This window comes from Colletotrichum spaethianum (genome assembly GCF_022836535.1).
Source record: "Colletotrichum spaethianum MAFF 239500 DNA, contig58, whole genome shotgun sequence".
Classification (NCBI taxonomy): Eukaryota; Fungi; Ascomycota; class Sordariomycetes; order Glomerellales; family Glomerellaceae; genus Colletotrichum; species Colletotrichum spaethianum.
In genome coordinates this window covers 86854-110704 of record NW_026054828.1, presented here as the reverse complement: position 1 = coordinate 110704, position 23851 = coordinate 86854, and the positions used below count along the sequence as shown (strand labels likewise).

Here is a 23851-nt window from a genome sequence, read left to right as displayed (position 1 = left end):
TTACGAAACTCAAATGTTAACGGTTTATTACACTGTCGAGAGCTTCTTGAGTTTGCTGAATATAGGACACCAAAGTTTGAATATATAGCATAGTTATTAATATCTTAACTAGTTATAACTAATCATTAAGTCTATATATCTTTACAAAATACAACTTACCTTCCAGATAACCCTTCACTTCATGCTAAATATATGCCTGATTAGATTTAGTTATATTCTTAGTTAACCAAATCTACTCCAAGTACACACTTAACGTTTGCCCAGACTATCTCACTTCAGTTTAGGCTATACAGTGGTAATCCCTAGTTTCCTTTCTTTCTTTTCCTCACCTTATATCTCCTCTTCCTGTTGCTCCTTTTCTTGCCCTAACTTAACAACATAAGGGCCTGATGCCTGTGCGGCTTTGTAAGAGAACAAAGTCTAATCAACTCGTGAGGTAATTATAGACGTGTTGATTGCTGGGCTAGGTACGGTAATACCGCTTCCACCACACCCGTCAGATTCTCTGGCAGTAGGGCATGTGAGGCGTGCTGGATGACGACTGAAGCGGCACGATCAGGGTACAGGTTGGTAGTGGTGTTCCACTGATCCTCGGGCTGGAATGGGTCCTCAGCTGGGATAAGTTCGAGAACCTGTGTGGAGTTTGCACCAGCCCAGAATTTGGTCAAGTCTCCAGCTGCCTCGATGGCTCCGCGCTCCATGGCAAGCGTGTCCGGGTACCATCCATCCAACCAAATGTGAGCATCATGGCCAGGCGCAAAGAAGGCCAATTCGAGAGCCGCGAGTCGCTTAGCAACAGGCAAGCTGGTGTTACCAGTGACAAAAGGCATGCCGGCAATGTCCGTCGGAATCTTTTGGCCACCAGGAGAGGCAACTACAATAGCAGGAACCTTGTCCGGGTAATTCAGCGCGACACGCTTAGTAACAAAGGTGCCAAAGGCGTGTCCAAACACAATTGCACGACCGCCTGCAATAGTGTCGATCACGTCGGCCACGTCTGAGGCAAGGTCATCTAGGGTGACGTTCACCATAGGACCGACCGATCCCAGAGTGCCCCGTGGCTGGGGACGCAAGACGAGGTAGCCTGCATCGACGAGAGCAGAGGTGAGGCCGTTGAAGTCGTCGCCACCGTCACGGCCGTACGATGGGACAATTACCACTGCCGGACCGTGGCCTTGCACAAGGACTCGGGTCGAGGTTGGGCCGCTCTGCACGTACCGAGTAGGCCATTCGAGCTCCTCTACCGTGATGGGAGCAGCCACAGCGGAGGACAAGCAGCCTAAGCTAAGAAGCCCAAGCATTGAAAGGGATGTTGTCTTGTCGTTGAACATGTTGAGTTTCGTAATTATCGCAGAACAGGGTCCGGAAAAGGTACAGCGGAGGCGTTGTACGAGCGTGTTGATACAAACGAAGGCGTGCCTTTAACTATTTTTGAACTGAAGACTGAGAGTGCGGAGGGTTATAGGATGTCGAATTTTTCTCCTTCGTTGAGCCGACTTTTATACCCGGAAGCCAAAGGATCCGTCTTCTAGACAGTGGCCAAGAGCTACGCTTTTGGCAGCGCCGCATCCGGATGTGACGGATCTGATAACATGATCATGTATGATGGAAACTTGGACATGAATCCATATGATTCCCAAGGTGACAGCGGCGACTAGAAGATACAGGCATCCCGGTAAATTATCGCGAAAGCTGTGCATGATGTATCGTGTCCCGTTCAGCATACACGATTTGTAGTGTGCTATTTTGAACACGATTCGGCTGTTACGGATAGATCTGTAAATATTGCATACTGTATCCGTAGATTAGACCAAATTTGTCCACTCATTGTTGGCGGTTTGGCGCTATGGATGGAGTCCGCTGTGCGCTTATTGAGCACGAACATACTAAGGTAAGTAAGCCCTTACTAACTGCACGAAGTAGTGCGCCAAAAAAACAGAAGAATGGTAGCGTTCAACAGACTGACGTCATTTCGGCTAGGTGTCGGGTATCAATTGAATTCCTAGACAGGGTCTTCGTGTGAAAAGAACCTTTGGCCCACTGAACAAGCTCTGTGCACACAAATGAGCCCCTCTACACCTTTTACTATATCTCGGTGTGACTAACATAGCCTTCTGCCACATACACGACGCAGTCAACTTCCAGGCAGCAATTGAAATTATATATCGCTTGTGACACCTTTCCTACCCATCAAATATCCTCGCCCTCTGTTTCATCAATACTTTTAGTTGATACTTATCCCACCGCGCTCTCAACCAATACTCTGACGGCCACTCACTTTCTCGTCCTCAGAGGGCCCGCTTTTTTATTACCACAAACTGGACATTCGCACCTAACGAAATAAAAATCCACGTCAACAATTCCCGCTCGATAATCAACATGGAACCTATTCTTGTCGACAGTCTTACGACAGAGCGCCTCCGTCTGCGCGACTTCACCCCAAACGATAACATACACATCCACTCCTTAGAGTCCCTACCCGAAGTTGTTGAATATCAGCTCTATGAACCCATGACAGCAGCCGATGCAGCAAAATACGTGGAAAGAGCTCTCGCTAGTCTACATGCTGATCCACGCATGGTGTTGGAGAAGATTGTCGAGCTGAAGGACTCGCAGGAGTTCATTGGTCGTGTAGGCATGAGCATCAATCATGAGAAGCTGCACGGGAACCTGTGGTTCTCGTTCTTGCCGGCGGCACAGGGGCACGGGTACGCCGCAGAGGCCGTACAGGGCGTACTTTCGCTAGTTCCAAAGTTGAAAAGCCTGGGGATCGAATGTGATCCAAGGAATGCGGGATCCAGAAAATTGGCAACAAAGCTAGGCTTTAAAGAGGAGAGGTTAGAAGAGAAGGCGTTTAAGTCGAAAGGCCAGTGGGTAGGCTCAGTTGAGTATGAGAAGCGGTTATAACATCGATCGGCATTATCAGCTATATTTACTGCAGTAACCACACTTTGGACTTAGGGAGAGGGGCAGAGTTCCAGCAATAGAACACCTAGGAAGAAAAAATCATGTATACGATAGATTTCTGTTAGCATTGTGACCCAAATTCCAGTGGCCATATATAGCGCGTAAATTGCGACGGCATTGAACTGCCGAGGCCATTTCTTGTTATGTTCAACACACTTGTTGGAAAGTCTAGTCCATTTTTCTGGCGCAACACCGCCCATGGTTTAGAGAATTCAAGCCAGTCATAATCTAATTGCTGACATGGCTGCCTTAACACTGCTTGATTCTCAATTGGTTGACGCATAACGCTTCTTGCAGGTACATCTGTTGTCTTGTGCAGACCATATAAAATTACAGGATCTTATGGTTCCACTCTAATCGTAATTCTCATATGGCACAGTATAGGCAAGAGAAGAGTCATTTTGTAAGGTTTGGATAAAGGCTTAAGTGCTTTGGCAGGAACACTGACAGAAGTATTCTAAAACGACGGCGTACGCTAAAAGCTGCCGGCTAAGGGCACTACCATTCATACTGGAAGAGAGCAAACTTAACAAGTATGATATTGTAAAAAGACCGATGAACCTTCCTTTAAAACACTGGTTCTCCTAGATCAATTGAGTCATTCACTGCATACTGTGAGTATATATGCTCTGACTAAGACGACTTGAAGCCTTTGATGAAGCGATCAACCCATCGAGTTAATGTCAGGTGTTAAAGCCAAATTATAGTCTTAGGATTATATTTCTTTTTGTGAATCGGAAGAAAGTGAATCAATGCTTTCATTTTCTATACAATTTTCAAGTAGCCTGTGGTGGTGTAACACTCTAGTTCTAGATCCTGGAATTCATGATGAATCGTTAATCGTTGGCTAAATCGATTGTTCCATTGGAATTGATCTTGTGGGTCTTTTGCGGCCGCTTGCTGATCTTAGGGATTGATTCTCGCTTGGCCCCAACGCCCACGTCCTTTTCAACACCGAATCTTAAAAGGGATAGTGATTTAGGTGCTAAGATGCCACCATCCTAGTCAATGCTTATTACAGATTCATTTCCATCAATAACACACTATAATAGACTACTTATAGGAAACTAGACCAGTGATATGTATTAAAAAACCAGTGTAGTTAGTGTACACTCACGCATACTCTAACGTGCTCTTCTCTTATCCATATGCGTTCGAATCAACTAGCGTTTTACTTCAAAGAGACGTTGCAGAACACCCTGTTCGACTACCTTTCTAAAGTCCAGGATGATCACCCAAACAGAATTTTATGACCATACTGAGTCGGTTGCTTATCATCATGGGCGTATACCTCCTGAACTTGCCATGTTATCATCTGCTACATTGTCTGCCTAGTGTTTGTATTAACACTTTTCCTAAACCTAATTTCGTACCTTTTGAGAAGGCAAGTAAGTAGCTGGTGTACACCAAATTTGAGAATGATGAAATTACGATCAACGAAAAGTGAGCTGAGCTTCTGTTAATTGGCACGGGCTTCAAGCACATATACGAGGGAGATGGTAACTGTCTGGAGGGAAGGTCTGGTCATATTGAACAAGGATGAAATCACTTTTAATGGAGAGAAATTCTGACAGGTAAGCTGCACAGCACTTAAAATTATCGCTAATTTGTGAGGACGTGGTGTCCTATGACTCCAGACACGCTATACTTTCTCTTTCTAGCCGAAGAAAGAACTGTTCCTCCACTCCACATGCTGTGTTGCCTCATTCTAACCCACCCGATCCCCGCGTCACAAGATTAAAAAAGGGGGGGCCGAAGCGATAAGTCGCGGTAGAATAGGTTGCCGGGTGAGGAGAAATGGGTAACTATTAAGGCGTGATTTCTCTTTCTTTCTTGTTTCATGGTACGAGTGACAAGTGTAGAGACGAGGACAGGGGTTGCGCAAATAACTGTGTTGAACCACAGAGGCCATGGGCCTCCGTCAATACTTTATGTGATGCACCGAACCTTCCCACCGAGAGCAAGTCGGCTAGCGCCAGCAACTTCGAAGATCCACCGTGGATGCGCAGCAGGGTCCTACAAAAAGGCACTTTTTAGGATGGGATGAATCAAAATTTTATGTATTATCTGTAATGAGAATGTAGAAAATGGGGAAACTAGGGCTAGGTTGTTCCGGTAGTCTTTCTGGAGTTAGGAAGGAAAGAAATTCCTCCGGAGCAGACGGGGCTACCGGCGTAATTCTAATCATGTGCAGGCTCCTTGTCCTAACCTTGCCACGCGAGCTTAACGCCACCAAATCAAGGTGCACACGACTTATGCCTAGCCATAGTGCATAAAATTGATGCCAAGCTTCATCTGAAATCATCTACGTTCCGCTCTTCTGATCGAACAGAGACGGCTTTGTATGTGCGATGTAGTGTGCACGACCTCATTTGGATGTAGGATCCAAAGAGTGAAATACCGTGTAGGATCCGCCTGAGCTACCTGTCCCTCCAAAGTTCCCAATTGTTGTTTCCCTCATATCATGTCACTGACACTACAGATCCTTCTGGCCTGCGTTTCGAAACTGCCCAAGTCCATCCGCGAGGCCATCATGCCCGAAATGCGCATTCCACCCATCCACAATGACTCGACCAAAGTTCAGCTATCCCGTCCAGCACACATCTACGTCGATCATCCGGATCTAGCCAAGTTCACTGAGTTCGCTGTCGACTTCGGATTTATCGAGGAGGCCCGAACCGAGGAGATGGTTTATTTTCGCGGGTACGGTAAGGACCCGTATGTCTACGTCGCTTGCCAGAGCAAAGACGGGAAGCCGAGATTCCGTGGTGCCGCTTTTGTTGCAGCCTCACAGGAAGAGTTTGACAAGGCAGCCAAACTTGAAGGCGCTCGACTTGGTTCTATGGAGTCCGCCCCTGGCGGTGGCAAGATCATCACCTTCAATCGACCGGACGAGACATATTTCCATGTTGTCTTCGGCCAGCGAGAACGTAAGGTAGACCAAAAGGAGCCCACTGCAACCCACGATAACCAGGGCCCTCTGAACAAGGCTTTTGAGAAACCGAGAAGAGGTAAACATACTATTCCAACAAAGCACCATGCGCAGTGACTGAGCAGACCTATGCAGGAGCATTCCAACGCTATCACCCGGGTCCTGCACTTGTCCATAAGCTGGGTCACTATGGGTATGTCGTTCCTGATTTCGACAATGAGCTGCTGTGGTACACGAGCCACTTCAATTTTGTACCGTCGGATATTCTCCACCATTGGGACTTTGATAATTTGGACGTTATGGTCTTTCTCCACCTTGACCTCGGCGAAGAGTTCTCCGACCACCACTCCTTTTTCATGCAGCGAGCGGAACCTCATGTGAAGAAAGCCTTTTGCCACCACACGTCATTCGAGGTGGCTGACTTCGACACTCAGCTCCTTGGTCACGACTGGCTAGCCAAGAAAGGCTGGCACTGCATCTGGGGCGTTGGGCGCCATGTGTTAGGCAGCCAGATCTTCGACTACTGGGCCGACCCCAGCGGCTTCAAGGTCGAGCACTATGTCGATGGAGATATTGTCAACAAACACACCCCGACCACAAGATCTGTCGTCGGTCCCATGTCTGTTTGGGGTCCCGAAATGCCTAAAGGTTTTCAAGACAGCAGTGTCTAAGCATGGGCATTAAAGAAAGAAGAACAGAATGGTCACATACATATATCTAGGCAAGTTTCAGTATCCAATCAATAAGTTGCGGCCGAAGGATACTTATCTGTCTGACTGGTCTTTACGAAACTCGTCTTTTTCTACATATCAGTCTCCTAAAGACACGTTTAAGATTTGATCTGTTGTGGATGTACCGACAATTCCGCATAGAAATGCTCATAGTCTCCATTGGACTTGATTTTCATCCACTTATTGTGGCTCAGTGGTCTTGAAACCCATGAGGGATACACAAGTTTGACCATGGACAAACAAAAGAACTTCTTGATCATCGGGAAATATAACAGCTCAACCAGAAAGCATTTTATGTTAGGAGGTCATTAAGGTGCGAGGATGGCATACTATCAAAGAATCTCCTCCTCTTGAGGCTCAGTACACGGTGCCTTCAGATTAGATCTTATTCTATTGATAGGCCGATGTTCATCTGTGCATGTTGGCAAGTGTTGGTTTGGGTCGGTGTGAAAACTCGAAGGTTGAGTGAATGGTATCGGTGTAACTCTCAAACCATGCTCGGCATGAGTTTCTGCAAAAGTCAAGAACAGCACCGAATCGAGATTCGCGTGCCTCGTGGTCTTTTAGATGCCATATCAGCATATAGGCAGAGGTGTCGTCTTCTCAGTAGATGGGTATGGATAAACCGCACTCAGTAGCAGGTCTAGTTCCTTGAGGAAGTCCAGGCTGTTACAAAGATAGTGTGCTCAGTTGAACAATGTGATATGGAGCGCTCGTAAGCTTACGAGCACTTACAGACCTTTTAGTTCGACGGTCTGTTGTGCATAGGCGTCACTGCTGGCGCTCAGTTACAGATGCCAGGAAGGATTGCGGAGTACCCGCACAAGAGTCCATGCTCCAAACAGACCATTGTGGTCGGCCCAAATCACCTATGGAGACATGCTACTAAGAAATCCTCTCAGATTTGGCCTAGGAATGAACAAAAGCGAAGATAAACACTTGACTTCATGGCTGTTGGGGAATGGTGTCAACCGTAGGACGCCTAAAGGGGTTTGGTTGAGTGGAAAGTTCCTTACCAAATGTAATTACCGTCGACCCAAGACCGCGCGTCTTTGTCTGCCTCGGCCCATTTCGGGTGACAAGAAAATATGGCATGACTCTGAATGACCTGAAGTTACTGCGGCATCAGGCTTATCAAGCTTGTGAGACTAGAGTGACTATTGAAGCGATGTGCCGACCTGGTCTGGCTTGGCAATTGGTCAAAGCTGCAAAGCAGGCCGGAGAAACCGGCAATTCCCTTTAACCCCCGTCGGCATCGGGGATTGAGGGGCATGCCCCGTCGGAAAAACACACCGCAAAGACCAATAGGCATTGAATACCAGGTCGAATAAGCTTGTATGATCGTACGTATAGTCTGGGGTTGACTGAGACATCGGCGCATCTAGGAGTGAAAACAAGAATGGTGATAGTGATTGATTGGGTGATATGAATAGTCAACTTTCGCCTCAAGGAATAGCCCTGCAATAGCTTGGCAGACTGGTCCGGGAGAACTCCTAAGAAGATCCTCCGATGGTTGACTGAAGTAAGTATCCAGAGCTTGACTGTTCAACACAAGTCTGACCGAACAATGCTTGTGCCAGAAAGGAACCGTAGCTGGTATCTCATTAATCAAGCCCAAGACTTCTTCTATTAATTAGCAAAGGTGGGGATCAGAGCGGGTGTTTCGGGCCTCGGCAGCAATGGGACGATTCCACAGTCGATGGGATAACAGTTGACTAGAAAAGAAAGAAAATAGTCCTTCATCTCCTACAACGCGTCTAGCCCCCAACCAATTATCGCGTTTTCATTCTTCTTGTACCTGAATAATGCCGCTTTTCTCTCATCTTGTCCGCTTTGAAAGCACAGAAGACGGCACTGCCTACTTTGCTGACTTGGGCCCCAATGCTGATGGGCCGCCGCCCTTGGGTACAAAAGTCACAGGCGCCAAAACCATAGAAGGACTTGATAAAAAATCCGACCAAAAGATGGTTACCTTGCACAATGTAAGCTTAAAATGTTTTTCTCCTAGTGATCCCTTCGCCTTATTGCCCAATGTTATACTTCGGCTCTCTTTATACTTTGAAACTCGATATCCAAAAAATCATGAAAGGCTTGGTTGCTGATACACAGAAGTAGCTGCTACCACCTCTTACTGTTGATGGACTCCCAATATATTGCGTCGGTCTCAACTATCGCAGCCATGCCAATGAGGCCCGTGTGAGTCTGTGGGAACATTGGAATCCCAAGCAGCTTCTTGCTAACAATCTTCTCATGCGGTTAGCTTGACATCCCGGCGTGTCCACCACTCTGGATGAAGCCGGCTGCTTCTCTCGCGTGCCCGGGGGAGGAAATTCCGATCAACGACTTCTGTGCCAAGAGCCTCCTAGATTACGAGGTAGAGGAATAACACCCTTTGTCTACCTAAGCACAGCTAGGTAGTTTGCATATGGGAGACCCATCCACTGACTTGTCTTCTCGTCACTTCTCCCACAGGGTGAACTAGTCTTCGTCACTTCGAAGGACGCCAAAAACCTTTCTGTATCGGAGGCCAAAGATTACATCTTGGGATATACCATTGGCAATGACCTGTCCTGCCGCATGTATCAACTTCCGCGCTACTCGGCTGGCCAATTCTTTTTTGCGAAGGCATTTGACAAATTTGCACCAATCGGCCCACACTAATCAGCCCGGCTCTCTTCGGAAATGGTTCCTCTTTCAACATTGTGACTAGAGTGAATGGCGAAATTAGACAAGCCGCTGAGTTCACGAAGGACCTGATATTCACACCGGAGCAGATATTGAGCCATATGAGCCAAGGTAGGCAGCTAAACAGGTGACCTGTACCTTCTTTGGGTAGTAAGTACGGGAGGCAGTAGTCGTTAACTTCTGTCTCCAATCTCTAGGCACTACAATTCCCGCTGGCACAGCTGTTATGACGGGTACGCCAGCCGGCGTGGGAGCGTTTCGCAAACCAAAGAGCTTTTTGCAGAATGGCGACGTAATTGAGGTTGAAATGCAGAAGGTTGGTACTTTGAGAAATCAATTGAAGTTCAAGTAAGTGCTAGTTTTTGAAGGGATTATCTCTCACGCTCACTAGTACTGATCAATGAACCACTTGAAAGAATCTCTTTCCGTACGCGTGTGATTATATGTTTGCAATGGGTCGTAGTGTTCTTTGTTACTCGGTGGATTTGAAGCAATATTTCCACGTCGGCCATGAGATAGGGCAGCCTGATGAGTTCAAGTAACAGCTCAAATTGGCTTCATATGGCGTGCTGGCAAGATCTAGAATATTAGTTCATAAAGTCAAAAGTGCGACGCTCGTTATGCACGTACGTTATCTTCATGCCTACGTCACTAAGATTCAAAATCTGGACCACACACATGGGATTCGTTCTGTGCCCCACATGCGTTGTCTCCGCATCGCCCCTGCATCGCCCCCGCATCATGCCCTGTCACACTTCTGCATGGCTTTAGGTTGTGAGGGACGTGGATCTGCAACACCCGGGAACCCGTATCCCGCACCACCCACTTCTACCTCCTTCTCTCTGTGCCTCTGCACACGAAAACACCTGGAACTCGACTTCGCCATCGATATATGGGTTTCTTAGTCGTCCTTCTATGCGCCCCAAATTCTAACAACGTTGCCATGCCGTCAGTTCCCAGTCTCAGCGACCCGCGTCCTTCGGGTTTGCGTACATCTCCGTCGCCCTCAGACAGGAGAGTGCCTTTAAAGCTTCGCGTATGCGACAACTGTCGAGTGTAAGTATATATGCAGCATATTTTACGTGTTCGCTATAGTACAGGTTGTGCTAACAGTAGTTATTTCATAGAAAGAAGACCAAATGTGGGGAGATTTCTTTTCCATATGTATCGCTTGCTGACGATAGTCTCTGTTAATATAGGCGATATGGGCTCGCCTTGCTCGGCCTGCAATTTGCGTCACATATTGTGCACCTACAGCATGTATAGACAGAAGCCAGGTATATCTTTAACTGTTACTGTCACGTAAAATCTATCTAATATGCGTTATACGTTCCGTCTAGGTCCACCGAAGCGACGCCGCGTTTCGACACCTTTGCACACAAATCCTTCCAATTCAGCCAACGCTACAAGAGACTCTAACAGTGTTCAACAAGCAGCCCAAGCCCCTTCATGGACTTAACAGAAGCGGGGGTGTCAACCGAGCTCTCGATTTCTCCTATTCCATCTTGGAATGACACTTCCTTAAGGCTTGAAGGAATTGACGATACTCTGCCGACCCTTTTCATGTATACGCCGCCGTGGGGTCTCCCTCCCCATATCTTCTCTCCTGCTGTCGCAGCATCAAGTCTTTTTCCAGATCTTGGGCTTGAAGTCGAAAATCTCTTGTAAGTGGATGGAACACCTACTATTGCTTCTCGAGGGTTTTCCAATCTCTCATCCGCTACGTCCAGATTAGAGCTTTATATCCAGCACGTACAACCAATTTACCCTTTCTTACGCTGCTCGAAATCCTCAAGTAATAAGTATGGTCTGTCAGAGATGCAGCCCCGTCTTAGGATGGCTATCTACGCGATTGCATCTCGTTTCGTCTCTCCAAGCTTACCCAGCTTACCATTATCCCCTGAGGAGTTCGCCCAACGGGCTGCCCATTTGGAAAAGCCATCTCGCTTAAAGATGGATGAGATCAAGGCCTCTATCCTACTGTGTCTACACAGCATTTCCTCAAATGTTAACTGGGACGCCGTAGCTGAGATTGCTCGAATCACCCGCATGGCTGACCACTACCATCGTCTCGTGATATCCCAATCAACGAATATCAATGGGGGGTCGAGCCGGCATGGATCGGCTACAATATCCACATGCGACTCAGAGGACTGGAGAAGCGTATGGTGGTGCATTTACTCCCTAGATACCTTCTTCAGCGCATTATCGTGAGTCCTGTCACTTTTCAGAGTCATGCTTTAGGCAAGTCTTTTAACCGTTAGGCCTAGCATGGTGTCTCATGCTGTCACAGACCGAGCTCAGGGGACCATGTTGCTGCCTTCAATGTCTGTGAAGGAGTTCACAAATCATGTATGCTCAGACTCAAGAGAGCCTGACATAAACAATGATGCGCAACTCATGCTGTCGCCAGCCTCCAAACACTGGGAAGCTATGAGTTTGGTCTTTTCTAGGTCTCCATGCCGCAGCAGGAATCTGTACCTCGGCGCTTGCACTTTAATGAGATCGGTCACTGATCTTAGGTCCTTGTCTAAGGAAGATTGTGGACAAGCAAGGCGAGCGCGCCTACGAGAGCTGGAGAGTGACTGCGCCGCGGCCACGTTTTCTTTGCCCGCTTGGGTTTTTAATCCAGCCCAATATCCCGAAGCCAATGAGACCGACTCGGAGCATCGAGATAGACTGGAAACATTGATTGTCTGGCAGGGGTAGGCAGTATTCGTCTCACGGACCGTCTCATTGACGAGATATAACGATTCGCTGACATATGTGTTCATTGATCAATGATTAGTGCTTGCTTACTTCTGGCCGCTTTAGCTGGGCAACTGGATAGTCACGACGCGCCTGAAGAGCAACTAGAATTGCAAAGTCAATGGCAGGCTACCGTCGCCAAAGCTTACGAAGTTGTTCGGGTTGTTCAGAAGTGGAAACCAGAATACTTTCAGGTCGTAGATACCCGCAGCTCGTACTTGGTTCTCTTCGCCGGGTTGGTGTACACCCTAGATCAAGGCTTGCGGTCGACCGTAAGATCTTGTGATTCGCATCCATCCGAACACATCGACCTATTACTGTTATTTCTTAGGCAGGTCGGCCGCTATTGGCCAGTTTGTGAGTCTCGTGTACTTCTCGTCAACATTGTAATCCCCAGCTGACCTAGAGTAACAGCGAATCAATTGGCAGGTGCGCAATTACTTTGAGTTCGCTTTCTGTCGTTTCCAAACTAATAGATCACTCAATGCACTGCAGGCGTTTTGAGGGAGGTCAGGTCCATGCCTCCATTGTGTCAATCATATTCAAACGCTTTTGACCTTCTTGTCAATGAATGTCTAGAAGGACAACTTCCACATTGTGGCTTACCCGCAAACGAAAGCATCGGGGCGAAACTCCAGTCGCAGAAAGTTTGGCGTCATCAATAAAAGCGGATTTTTCGAACAATCGAAGCCAAGAGAACGATCCTGATGTGGGCCAGTGGGCAAGCAGTGCTTTCATGTCTGGGTAAGAGGTCCCATGAAAGTAGCAGAACATGGTATTGGACTTGGCCTAGGCGGCTAGAGGCATTTATGGAGGCCCACTGCTAGGTCTTCAAGCTGCTGCTAACAGCGTATGAACAAAATCGGGTCAGTTTCTTGGATTATGTACTACTTTCGACTGCTAAATGGTAAAGATTACATGAGGATGAAGATCGGTGCTCAGTTCCCAGTATAATTTCTTTGATAGTCTAACTGCGCTTACTGCGTGTCAAACTTGGTTGAAGGGCTTGTTCAAGAGAATATAGTGAAACATGTACATATTGGGGTTCAAGGACACAATCGCGTCCTACTATTGACCTTTCTGTTAGAATTAGACTGCAAAGCGGACGTGGCATACTCGCAGCATGGAACTTGCCCTGATTTACATTTGACGAACGGGGTTTGACCAGGGGTCAGCACTCTGTGAGCGCCTAGCGGACTGCTTCATCTCTTTCGCTTGAGAAACATTAATCCACCTTCTCCAAGCTGGCGACGCTGACACGAAATGCAGAGCTCGAGTTGACTAAAGTACAAGAGTCGAAGTGAGAAATTGTAGACTGGTTGGATGACAGAAGACGGCACATGTCCGGTTGTTGTTATTTGGCCCAACTGCTGGGTGTCAGCCTCAACCTGATTATAACATGGTTTTGGGTCCCTGAACACTTCGCCGCTCAATCATCCCCTCAAAGTCACGAAATATGCGTTTAGATAGCCCTTTAATTTTCTTTGTCCATCTCTCGAAGCAAGTACGCGGCGTCGTGGCCGCCCCTGTTTGATTAGGTACCGTTGTCCATATGCCGCTGGGGCGCTCCATCGGTTACAATTCGGCCTCAGTCAAACAACTCGGAACAATCTTTTTTCACATGATGCTCTCTTAAGAAATAAGGTGCAGCTCGAACTTTAAGTTTCAAACGGCTAACATGATAAATGCGGTAGTGGCACAGGGTGGTCCCTTCGCCTATAAATAATTAGCCGACAGATGTACCGACCCGCGGAGAATCCTCCCCCTTTTTCTCGGAGCATCTTAGACGTTTACTTTCCCGGTAATCCACATCACATGTCTTGCTAGATTCCGCTAGGATTCGGATGTTCTGCTACGTCCCATCATACCGTAGTCCAGATTCCCTTTCGTACTGTAGGCCAGATCACCAGCGTCAAGGAGCGCCATTCACTTCAATGCACTTCGAGAGTATAAAACCTTTGACGCGCAGTTGGTCTACTTAGCACACATAATTCCCTGGAATCACCGACGTTCTATTTTTCCCGTTATTCTCAGTATGTTTGACCTTAAAATCACGTCTTTCCAGATTACTCTCTTTGGCAGCTTCGTATTATGTCTCGGCTGGATAATCCAAGTTATATATGTTGCCTGCCGCCCGAGTTTGCGAGACATACCAGGCCCTGGCTAGCTAGGCTCACCTCATTCTGGCGGATATCGCTTGTGCTCAAGGGAAAAGCGCATGATCGATATCGAAAACTGCACCAGAAATATGGCCCAATTGTGCGGACTGCTCCCAATGTCGTGGATATATCAGACCCATCTGCCATATCCATCATATATGGCATCAATAGCAAATTTCTAAAGGTGACGTATGAAAGTCGCGATTTGCAACCTTGAGATATGGACTAACAGATTACTTCTTCTCATTTCTAGTCCCTTTTCTATCGCCCATTTGACATGATTTATGAAGGCGAATTTATGTCCAGCATGTTCACGTGTCGATCTCCCGAAGAGCATAAGGCGCTGAAACGCCCGGTAGCGCAAAAGTTCAGTATGACATCGATCCGGACCTTTGAATACCTTGTGGACCCCTGCAGTGAAATATTCACAGAATCTATGAAGGACTTGCAAGGCCAGGTAGTGGACCTTGGGGTCTGGGCACAGTGGTATGCGTTTGACGCAATCGGTGCCATGACTTTCGGACAACGCTTTGGTTTCATGGAACAACGCAAAGATGTCGAGAACATGATAGCAGGGTTAGAGCATGGCCTGATGTTAGCATCCGTCACCGGACAGATTCCCTGGATTCACCGATTCTTCATTGGGAATAAGACTCTTCGAAAAATCGTAGGCAGGCTGTCTCTTAAGGACCCCATGCACATTGCAAACAGAGTGGGTTCTCATTCAGTGTGGCTTTTCCCGAGAGTTTAACGTTGTCTATGAGGCGCAAAATTAACAAAAGGGCATAGATGGTGCAGGAAGCTATACAGAAATACGACGCCGGCGCTAATTCCAACGACAGGCGCGATTTCTTAGCTTACTTTCGACAGCAGCAGAAGTCAACTGGCGAACCGATGCCGCAGAAAGAGTTGATGAATCATTTAATAAACAATCTGTGTGTTACTGACTGAGCTTCTCTCTGTCCCTGAAAGTGTTGCTAACATCAAATATGTAGCCTTGCGGGAAGTGATACAACTGCAATCTCATTGCGCGCTATTTTTTATTATGTGATTCGAGATAAACGAGTTTATCGCAAGCTGCAGTCTGAGATTGATGGACTTGAGGTTGCAGGAAAGCTCTCTCCAGTGATCAGCTATGGTGAAAGCCTTCAAATGGAGTATCTGTAAGATTGCTAGACCCAAAGCCCCCATGAACAGTAAGTGCCGATTGCTAAATTCTCGGACTGCATTAAGTCAAGTCTGTATGAAAGAGGCCATGCGAATGCATCCAGGAGTAGCATTGCCACTCGAGAGACTGGTGCCTGCCGGAGAAACGCGGCTAGCAGGGCACTTTTTGTCCGAAGGTACCGTCGTGGGGATAAACCCAGCCGTGATCCACCGGGATCGCGAGATATTTGGCGTAGACGCGGATGAGTTCCGACCAGAGCGGTGGTTGGACGAAGAAGAAAAGGTCAAAAGCATGGATCGCCATCTGCTTACTGTGAGTCCGCCCTAACCATTGCTTTACTCTTTTCATACTGGCGTACATTGTCATTTCATAATACTATGTCTCCTGGCCCTCGCGTTCGCCTGTCACTTCACCCTATTCCACGCTAGGTGTGTACGTACTTGGACTTCAAGCAGTGATCTGACCTATACGATAAACGGAGCTAATCTGGAACAGTTTGGAGCAGGGGTGAGAACTTGCATCGGTAAGAACATTTCTCTAATGGAAATGGGCAAGTTTATCCCCCAGGTATTCCGAAAGTTCGAGTTGGAGTGGGCGTCCGCTGAACCGGAGTGGGACATCCACACATATTGGTTTTCTAAACAGAGTGGACTGTTGGTACGTTTCAAAGAAAGATGATTCGGTCAAACCTCGCCTGAAGACACCATTTCTCTCAAATACGGGTTTTATCACAGTGTAGGTAACATGAACCCGCATGTTGGCTGGAACGCGTGCAGCCGCCTTCATTGTCAGCCGTACTTTTAGCAAGAATAAATCTGACCAATCGAGTAGGCCACAATCAAAGTACATCTGAACCATCATGGCGCAAGATTATAAGTCGTGATGCTATAAAGTAGACAGCAACAAGGATAATTTAGTCAACTGATCACTCATATGCATTGGTGCTTTGATACTAGAGAGAAACGATAGGGTTGGACCAGGCTGGTACTAGTTACTATATGTCTAGGGATCGGATCAGCACAATAAAAAGTATGTCGGAAGGAAAGAACGTAGTAAGAGGAGACATAAAATGCGTCTTTCGGATCCCCTGCGAAAACGGTTCTTAGCCACGGCAATAGAGAGAGAGTCTGAAGAGTTTATGTTGCAATGTAATGGGAGCATAGGAGGCTAGATTTTTATGAGAGTTTACTGTAACTGAAGACCCTCACATTAATTCATGTCCCCTCTTTCCTCTTTAGAATGTATGCCAGTCGGTACAATTCGGGGTTTTCAATGGTACAACTTGTCTGTGGAACGAATGAAGACGTCCATCCTAACGAATCAAGATGCTTGTTCCAGATTCTTAATGATTTGTAATCAGAGACCCAAGTAGAATTTGCTTAGACAGAAGTAGTATCAATCTCTTACGAAGAAAACCACGGGTTAGGATAGCCGGGATCCGTGATGTTGACACCAATGATTGGGCTAAGCCAGCTGTCGTAGTCATCTGCTTTGTTTAAATCTCCTCCCCATCTGAGCGCACGAACCAACACACGATAATCAGCATTTGGCAGCTGATAGATCGTGCCGTTGGTCAATTCCACGACGCCCCACGTCCACTCTGTGCTGTAAACACTGTAACCTCGGAAGTTGATCGAAGTGACTCCCTGAGGCATGTCGCCACCGTAGAACGAGCCAACGAGACCGTAGCTTTTGACACCTGCAAAATGGTCTAGCGAGTCAAGGTCCAAAGATGGACGGATGATCGTTGTGTTATAGTAGCTAGTCGCATTTGATTGGATCCCTGAAAGGTACCCAAATGATGAGGGCGTAAAATTATAATCAGCGTTGGAGGCGAGATCGACAGGCACTGCATCAAGACGAACATATTGTGATGGTTGGTCTATGAAAATGGTAATGACTGGGTCGTTGTCCGAGATTTGTGTCTGATTTGCCGCAGCCCTTTTGGCTGGGAAGGTGAATACAGCTCTATCGTTGTCGCGGACGCCAGTATCAGAAGAACTGATAAATGGCATTGTCGGTATGCCTGATGGAGGCTGCAGCGCGGTATCGAGGTTACTGACGTCCCCTACATAGATGTTGGAGTACTCGCTACGGGAGTATGGAATTCCAAGATAAGGGATGGAAAACTTGTCGTCGCCATCGGTAACTGTGATGAAGCCGCTGTAGGTGGGCAAGAGAGCAGGGTCAACAAAAGGAGGGGCAACAGAGAAAGTAACCGTCGCTTTGCCGCCAGCGGGTACGGTGATTGACTCCGCGGAAAACGACACGTTGGCATAAATGGCATTGTAATTTAATGACCAGTAGAACATTTCGTTGACATCTCGACTCTTGACTTGAGGCAGCGCATCAACTTCTGCAGCTGGTTGATGTCCCAGCGTGTAAGTTTTGGGCGAAGACGACTGGTTCTCAATGCTAAAGTTCTGTTCAACAGGTATAGCAGCGTCTCGGAGGTTGAATTCAGTTGCAGAGAAAAGGGTGTCGGATGTGACTGCCCTCGAGACGTTGACCATACCAGAACCTTGTTGCGCCGTTGTTGTAAGTATGTCGCCGCCTTCGTACTGTTTCAAAGGCTTTGCCGACGACTGTAATCGTCTTGCAATTTCTTGGGGGCCAAGATTGGGGAACTTTTGCTTCAGAAGGGCGTAGCATCCAGCAAGGCTTCAAGTGGTTAGAGTTGTTCTTGACTACTTCACACTAGAAGCTGTGACTTACTGGGGAGTGGCCATGGATGTGCCAGAAATGACAGCATATCCCCATCCATTGGAAGTAACCCATGTACTGAGGATTGTGCCTCCAGGTGCTGATACCTGAGGCTTCAGAGACATCTCCATAGTCGGGCCAAAGGTCGAGAACCATGAGGTAGTACTGCCAGTGGGCTGATCAATCTGGTGTACGGTTTGGTCCTCGAAGCTTAGGGTGAAGTTTTTGCCTTGCTCGGCAATCCCTGCCAGGATCTTGTCCGCCTCAGACTTCTTCAACTTGACGGTGTCAATGTCCCCATAGTAACCTGGCTCATCAATTTCCATGTCGCCGGTGTCGGGAAACCATGACCATACATTCTTGAAGCCGAAGGAAACACTCCGTTCGTCCATAATACTGTAAAAACAATCGCTGCTTCCGGTGACCAAGGCGACTACGTTTTCCTTTTTAGGAAAGCTGGTGATAGCGTCGGCCCAGGCCTGGTCCACACATTCACCGTTATCATCGTCTGCGATGAAAACATTGAGGTGTGTTAAAGAGCTTAGGGGGACCACACGGCCGTACTCGATAATTGAGCCATCAGACCCAGCGGCATTGTAAACTGTAGGGAAGTGTGAATTACTGACAGAGCCAACAGAGATGGCACTCGAATCTTGTGCTGGCGCCGAAGATACGTAAAGCCCTGAATCGCCCTCATTTCCAGCAGCAATTATGGTAGCAATCCCTTGCGACTGAATTTTAGCAAGGATTGGGGTGTATGGTGACCCTGTTTCCCAAATAGCTGTCTCGCCGATAGACATGCTGATGAGGTCAACACCATCACTGGCAGCTCTCTCAAGCCCTTGCATGAGGATGTCATCAGTTACACCTCCAGTACATCCGAGTACTCGATAGGCGTACAGCGAAGCGTCGGGGGCAATTCCCACGATGCCAAAGCCAACACCCGCAGGGTCTCGCGCGGCGAGAATGCCTATAGTATAAAGGCCACGTTAGTAATGCAAACGGTTGGGACGGATCAACATACCTGCAACATGAGTCCCATGACCACCTTCGAGACAGGTTGTAAGCGGATCATTATCTGGAACTGGGTCATTCCAGCCTTCGAAGGCGTCGCCAACCAGATCGTAGCCCCCTGCAACTTTGAAGCCTTCTCCGAACCCACCACCAAGGGCGGGATGGCGCCAGTCGACGCCAGTGTCCAGGAAGCCGATTTTGACGCCCTTTCCGGTCAAGCCCAAGGCGTGAACCTGATCGGCGCCGGTCATTTTCAGGCTAGAATGCACATCACTAGTACCATTGATGGTGACGACTTGCGCTGCCTCTATTAGCTGTATCGGCTCGACTCCAAGTGGGTCAGGAAGGCTGGGCGATTTTGAGGCTCGGCCGGAACCAACAGGCATAGGACGGTCATAGTACCTATTTGGCCATACTTTCTTCACCTGAGGCAGGGCTAGCAGAATGTTGACATCTGTGTCGTTGTTCGCATCGATTGACAAGCCGTAAAAGTACTCGGGGTTTTTGAACTCGTGGCGTACAGAATAGTCCAAAAGGTCTTCGGCTCGGCGATGAAAGATTGAGTGTGTGTCTTCGTCAACACTGCGACTATTGATAAACTCATTGTATTTCAGCTCAATAATGAACCCGACACTGGGCGTCAGACTGGCTTTGAGAACGGTGGGATGGCGCATCGCGGCAAGAACTGGCGTGGCCAATGCTGCCGCAACCGTCAAGGCGCAAGGGTTGAGCTTCATGATCAAGTGAATGCGAATAAAATGAGTGTAAGGGCAGAACAGACAGGCAAGAGTCCAGAGCGCCTGAAAGGTTTGCTCCAAAGAAATAAAGAAACCTACGTACTTGCGTCGCGATATTTGTGATTGCAAACCTACGATCTGGTAAGGTCATTCGGGGAAAATACTAATCACAAGGCGCACGACAAAACAGACATCGAATACGTGCTTCGCGATAAGGACTGCGGTACAATTTAAACGTATATAAAATCACTCTCAGAAGTCCCAGTCATCAATCTGAGGTTACATGTAGTCACTCGCCTAGGTAGCATTAGGTAGGTGTTTTCGGCATCCGATCGTCCGGCAATCTCCAGTCTTGCGGCTAGTAAGCTTAAACGAGCCTGCTACTTGAAGCACAGCTGGGGTCACAAAGTCTTTGCAAGCTGTCCGATAGACATCATGCCATCGAGCCGGCGAAACCTCGTATTCCGACGCCTTGAAAAAGACCAGGGTTGGCCTTGCATTCGGTTTCGAAATAGGAAGGTCGTGAGGTGGATACGCAATTAAAGTATGCAGGGACTTGTCTCTGAACCTTACTGCTGTCGGCATCTTCTTCCTCGTGCTTCAACGACTGTGCACCTTATTGCCGAAGCCATCAAGTATGAACGCAACGTCACGATCTGTTACAAGACGTTTGGTGGCGCCATACAAGTGAGAAAAAAGAATGTTGGGCTGGGATCAGGAATAATTATACATCTCGTCAGCGTCGATAGTGAGTTTTCAATGTAGCGCATTTGATCAAAGCCCCTTGTTTTTGATGGGGAATAGTTCGGTTGGCTACTCACCAACCTTAGTAGGAATAATATTTTGAGACAAGCTCTATGAGTAGCGTTTCTCAACGTGCTGAGAGGATTAGGGCCTTATTCGTCTCGCCCATAGATTGTGCCGAACGGAATTTGGGGCGTAGGATAGAACTGATGTGTCCAGTCGCAGGATGTCAACTAACCACAAATGAGCTTGGCCTAGTGGCTTCTATGAAACCCCTTTTTTTTGTCCCTTTTTCGTCTTGTTTTTCTCCTTTTTCGTCTTATTTTTCTCCTTTTTTCGCAAACCTTTTCCTTTCTCCTCCTCCTGCTTGTGCATGTACATTATTGACAAGGCCGGGTTCATATGCACCTGGTCTCGACTGAGATTCAACCAATCGAATCAACTCCGCCTCTCCGAACAATTGCAATTTTCACGGGCAGCTGCACCCAGGTGCTTCCAAGTGGTAACTGTCAACGCTGGTCAGGCTGGACACGTGCACACAGATAATCCCCGCCGACCTCCATCCTTGCTATTGTAATCAAGTGACGAAGTCTTGTACACTAATTGCGATCGTTTCACTCAACTCGCAGTAGCAAGGGATCGAATCTTCATTTAGACGAGTATCAAAGAATCCTCCTTTTCAGAATTCTATACTCAGAACCGACAACTTTTTTAACTTGACGTAATGGCAGACTCTGTCATCTCCCCTCATTCCTCGGAGCCTTCGCCGGCTACAAGCCTCGTCAGGCGGAAGCGGAAGCAAGTTGGCAGAGCTTGCGATGCATGTCGTTTAAGACGCATCAAGTGCGATGACCGCTCCCCGTGTTCCAATTGCAGAAGTCGGGCTCAGAGATGTAGCAATACCAGCGCAACCCGGACATCTACCCTATCCCAGGCCCACGAGGAGATAGATCGACTGAGGCAGAGGGTCATGGAATTGGAGAATGAACTCAAAGATCATCGCAACAAGCTGGCAATTCCACTTACCCAACGTCAAGACCCCCTACCGCAGACACCAGATTCATTGTCAACCCCAATTCCAGGTTCCGAGGGCGATTATGGAAAGGCCAACAATAACTCTTGGAAAGGTGCCCTACTACGGCCTGCACGTTCGCCCCACAGTACCTGGTTCGGACCTTCATCGCTCTATTTCTTCATTCATCGTCTTGGGCTATTTCTTAGTACCGACGTTGAACACGCTCAGCCCGACCATATGCTCCTGCGCTCAGGACGTAGCGCCGATCTGATTGACCGCTCAACTGCGGTTGTTGGAGACGCTTCGCGCTTGCTGAAACCCCTTGCGGGCCAAGCCAGCCAAGGTGTCTATTTGAGTCCTGTGCAGGAGGAGTTTTTCATCAACCTGTTTTGGCAGACTTATCATACCTCGCTCTTCGCTATCATTGACGAAGCCAAGTTTAAAAAGGAATACCAAGCACTGTATGTCGAAGTGCCACTAGGATATATCCGTAAGCCATCCGCACTGGTCGATATCGTTGTTGCCATGTGTATGCAATATGGTGCCTCGACGATGCCTTCTGGTCGCCAGGGTAATCTTGTGGAAGACAATGATTCTACTATTGCTGGCCGATGGCACTACCGACGTGCGCAGGCTTTACTGGCTGGCGAAATGGAAAGCCCAACAATATCTACATTACAATGCCACCTGCTATCGGCTATCTATGCTTGCGGCGCGTCGTTCCACAACATGGCAGACAGTATTTGCGCTCTTGCGGTGCGCACAGCCTACATGCTCGGTCTTCACATAGACCCTACACCAAATCTACCTGAAGGCGAACGTCAATCCAGGAGGCGCCTGTGGTGGGCTGTCTACGCTTTAGACAGCAAGATAGGAATGAAATTGGGTCGGCCGTTCCTGCTCCATGGTTTACACGCCATGCCGCAGCTTCCAGATGACCAGTTAGGAGCTGCCGTTCTATCAGGCTCGACCTTTGCTCCTATTGCGAACAGCGCGACCTGGTTGAGCTTCAGTCTTCACCAACTGAAGCTTTTTAGAGCAGTGCGGGAGGCACATACAGCGTTGTATGGTCAGGACTTCGGCTTTCAGGGCGGCAAGACAATATGGGATGATCTACCATCCCTGGAAAAGGTGGCAAGCCGACTATCATCTCATACGCTCACACTCGATAAGTGGGTACAAAATTTACCCGATGCGCTCAAAACCAAGCGGGAAAAGGAGGGTTGCTCACTCTCAGTCGACGGTACGCCTCTTATCTTTGAGCAATACGCACCTCTTTGGCTTCAGAGGCAACGGCTGCTCCTGGAAATGGAGTATCACCACATGTGTTCAAATCTCTATCGCCCCTTCATTTCATTCAACTCGGAGCCATTCATAGGGAGCTTGGCTGAAGCCATGGCTACTAGAAGCGTCAATCATGCTATTGCTCTGTCGAAGATCACTATGCAGGCACTTTCATCCACAGCTATTTTGGACGGATGGCATGAAGCTTTTCAATGGCAGTGGAACGCTGCCATCACGCTAGCCGGGTACATACTGGCCTCCCCCCATCATCCTTCTGCTCCAGCAGCTAGGAGTGCCCTCGAACTTACCTTATCCGTCTTTGACACTTTTGGAGCGAGCTTCGGGACCGCAGCAAATGCCGCAAGTGTCGTCCGTATGTTGTGTGACAAAATTGACAATACGGTATCCATGTTCCGCCCGAATGCTATCCGGAGCGCTATAGGTGGATCCAGCGGCTTTGGTTCAAGAGGCTCTTTGGCAAATGATGGGTTCTCCATGGAGACTCTTGATGAGTCGATACCTAGCTTCCTTGGCTCTGAAGGACAGAACTCTGATTTTCTGGAAATGGCTGTCGGCGTAGATGCTTGGGCTGACATAGGCATGTTTGGATTCGGCGATTTGGGTCTTTCAATCGAAAGAGTTTCGGAGTAGCGGTTGTTTAGGCGTCTGCAGTGTGCGTGGTTTGGAAACAAACAACATGTAAGAGCACACACCTTTTCTTTTCGTTTTTTAATTTTATTTTTCTCTTCTTGAGAGGATGTAGTTGAACTTAGAAATGTCCTCGATGAGCACAGTTGAGTGGGCAGGAAAGACAGAATAATCTCTGTTATGTCTTACAAATCAATAGAATCTTGCTGTAGGTTTCAGCGACGTCGGTGTTGTACATGGGTTTTGCTAAACTCCGATCAGTGACGGAATCGCGGAATGTGTCCTTGCTTGATAAGACGCCAAGCCGGAATTGCGG

At 47.9% G+C, this 23851-nt stretch overlaps 5 protein-coding genes across 5 annotated transcripts; 3 read left to right on the top strand and 2 right to left on the bottom strand.

Moving 5' to 3' along the window:
- Nucleotides 1-440: 440 nt before the first annotated feature.
- ColSpa_12170 (uncharacterized protein) lies at nucleotides 441-1331 on the bottom strand (the record flags this gene model as incomplete). Its single annotated transcript, XM_049278382.1, has 1 exon — nucleotides 441-1331. One exon carries the CDS (start codon nucleotides 1329-1331, stop codon nucleotides 441-443), a length of 891 nt encoding a protein of 296 aa, XP_049134339.1.
- A 1048-nt stretch (nucleotides 1332-2379) lies between these two features.
- On the top strand, nucleotides 2380-2907 carry ColSpa_12169 (putative N-acetyltransferase YoaA; the record flags this gene model as incomplete). The annotated part of the gene is made up of 1 exon (XM_049278381.1): nucleotides 2380-2907. The coding sequence occupies one exon, from the start codon at nucleotides 2380-2382 to the stop codon at nucleotides 2905-2907; it is 528 nt and encodes a 175-aa protein (XP_049134338.1).
- Nucleotides 2908-5431: 2524 nt separating this feature from the next.
- ColSpa_12168 (metapyrocatechase 2) lies at nucleotides 5432-6570 on the top strand (the record flags this gene model as incomplete). The annotated part of the gene is made up of 2 exons (XM_049278380.1): nucleotides 5432-5978; nucleotides 6014-6570. 2 exons carry the CDS (start codon nucleotides 5432-5434, stop codon nucleotides 6568-6570), a joined length of 1104 nt encoding a protein of 367 aa, XP_049134337.1.
- A 7584-nt stretch (nucleotides 6571-14154) lies between these two features.
- Nucleotides 14155-16068, top strand: ColSpa_12167 (cytochrome P450 monooxygenase; the record flags this gene model as incomplete). Its single annotated transcript, XM_049278379.1, has 6 exons — nucleotides 14155-14406; nucleotides 14476-14934; nucleotides 15033-15157; nucleotides 15218-15385; nucleotides 15456-15702; nucleotides 15886-16068. The coding sequence occupies 6 exons, from the start codon at nucleotides 14155-14157 to the stop codon at nucleotides 16066-16068; spliced, it is 1434 nt and encodes a 477-aa protein (XP_049134336.1).
- Nucleotides 16069-16793: 725 nt separating this feature from the next.
- ColSpa_12166 (minor extracellular protease vpr) lies at nucleotides 16794-19844 on the bottom strand (the record flags this gene model as incomplete). Its single annotated transcript, XM_049278378.1, has 3 exons — nucleotides 16794-18051; nucleotides 18106-19063; nucleotides 19118-19844. The coding sequence occupies 3 exons, from the start codon at nucleotides 19842-19844 to the stop codon at nucleotides 16794-16796; spliced, it is 2943 nt and encodes a 980-aa protein (XP_049134335.1).
- Between the last annotated feature and the right edge of the window lie 4007 nt (nucleotides 19845-23851).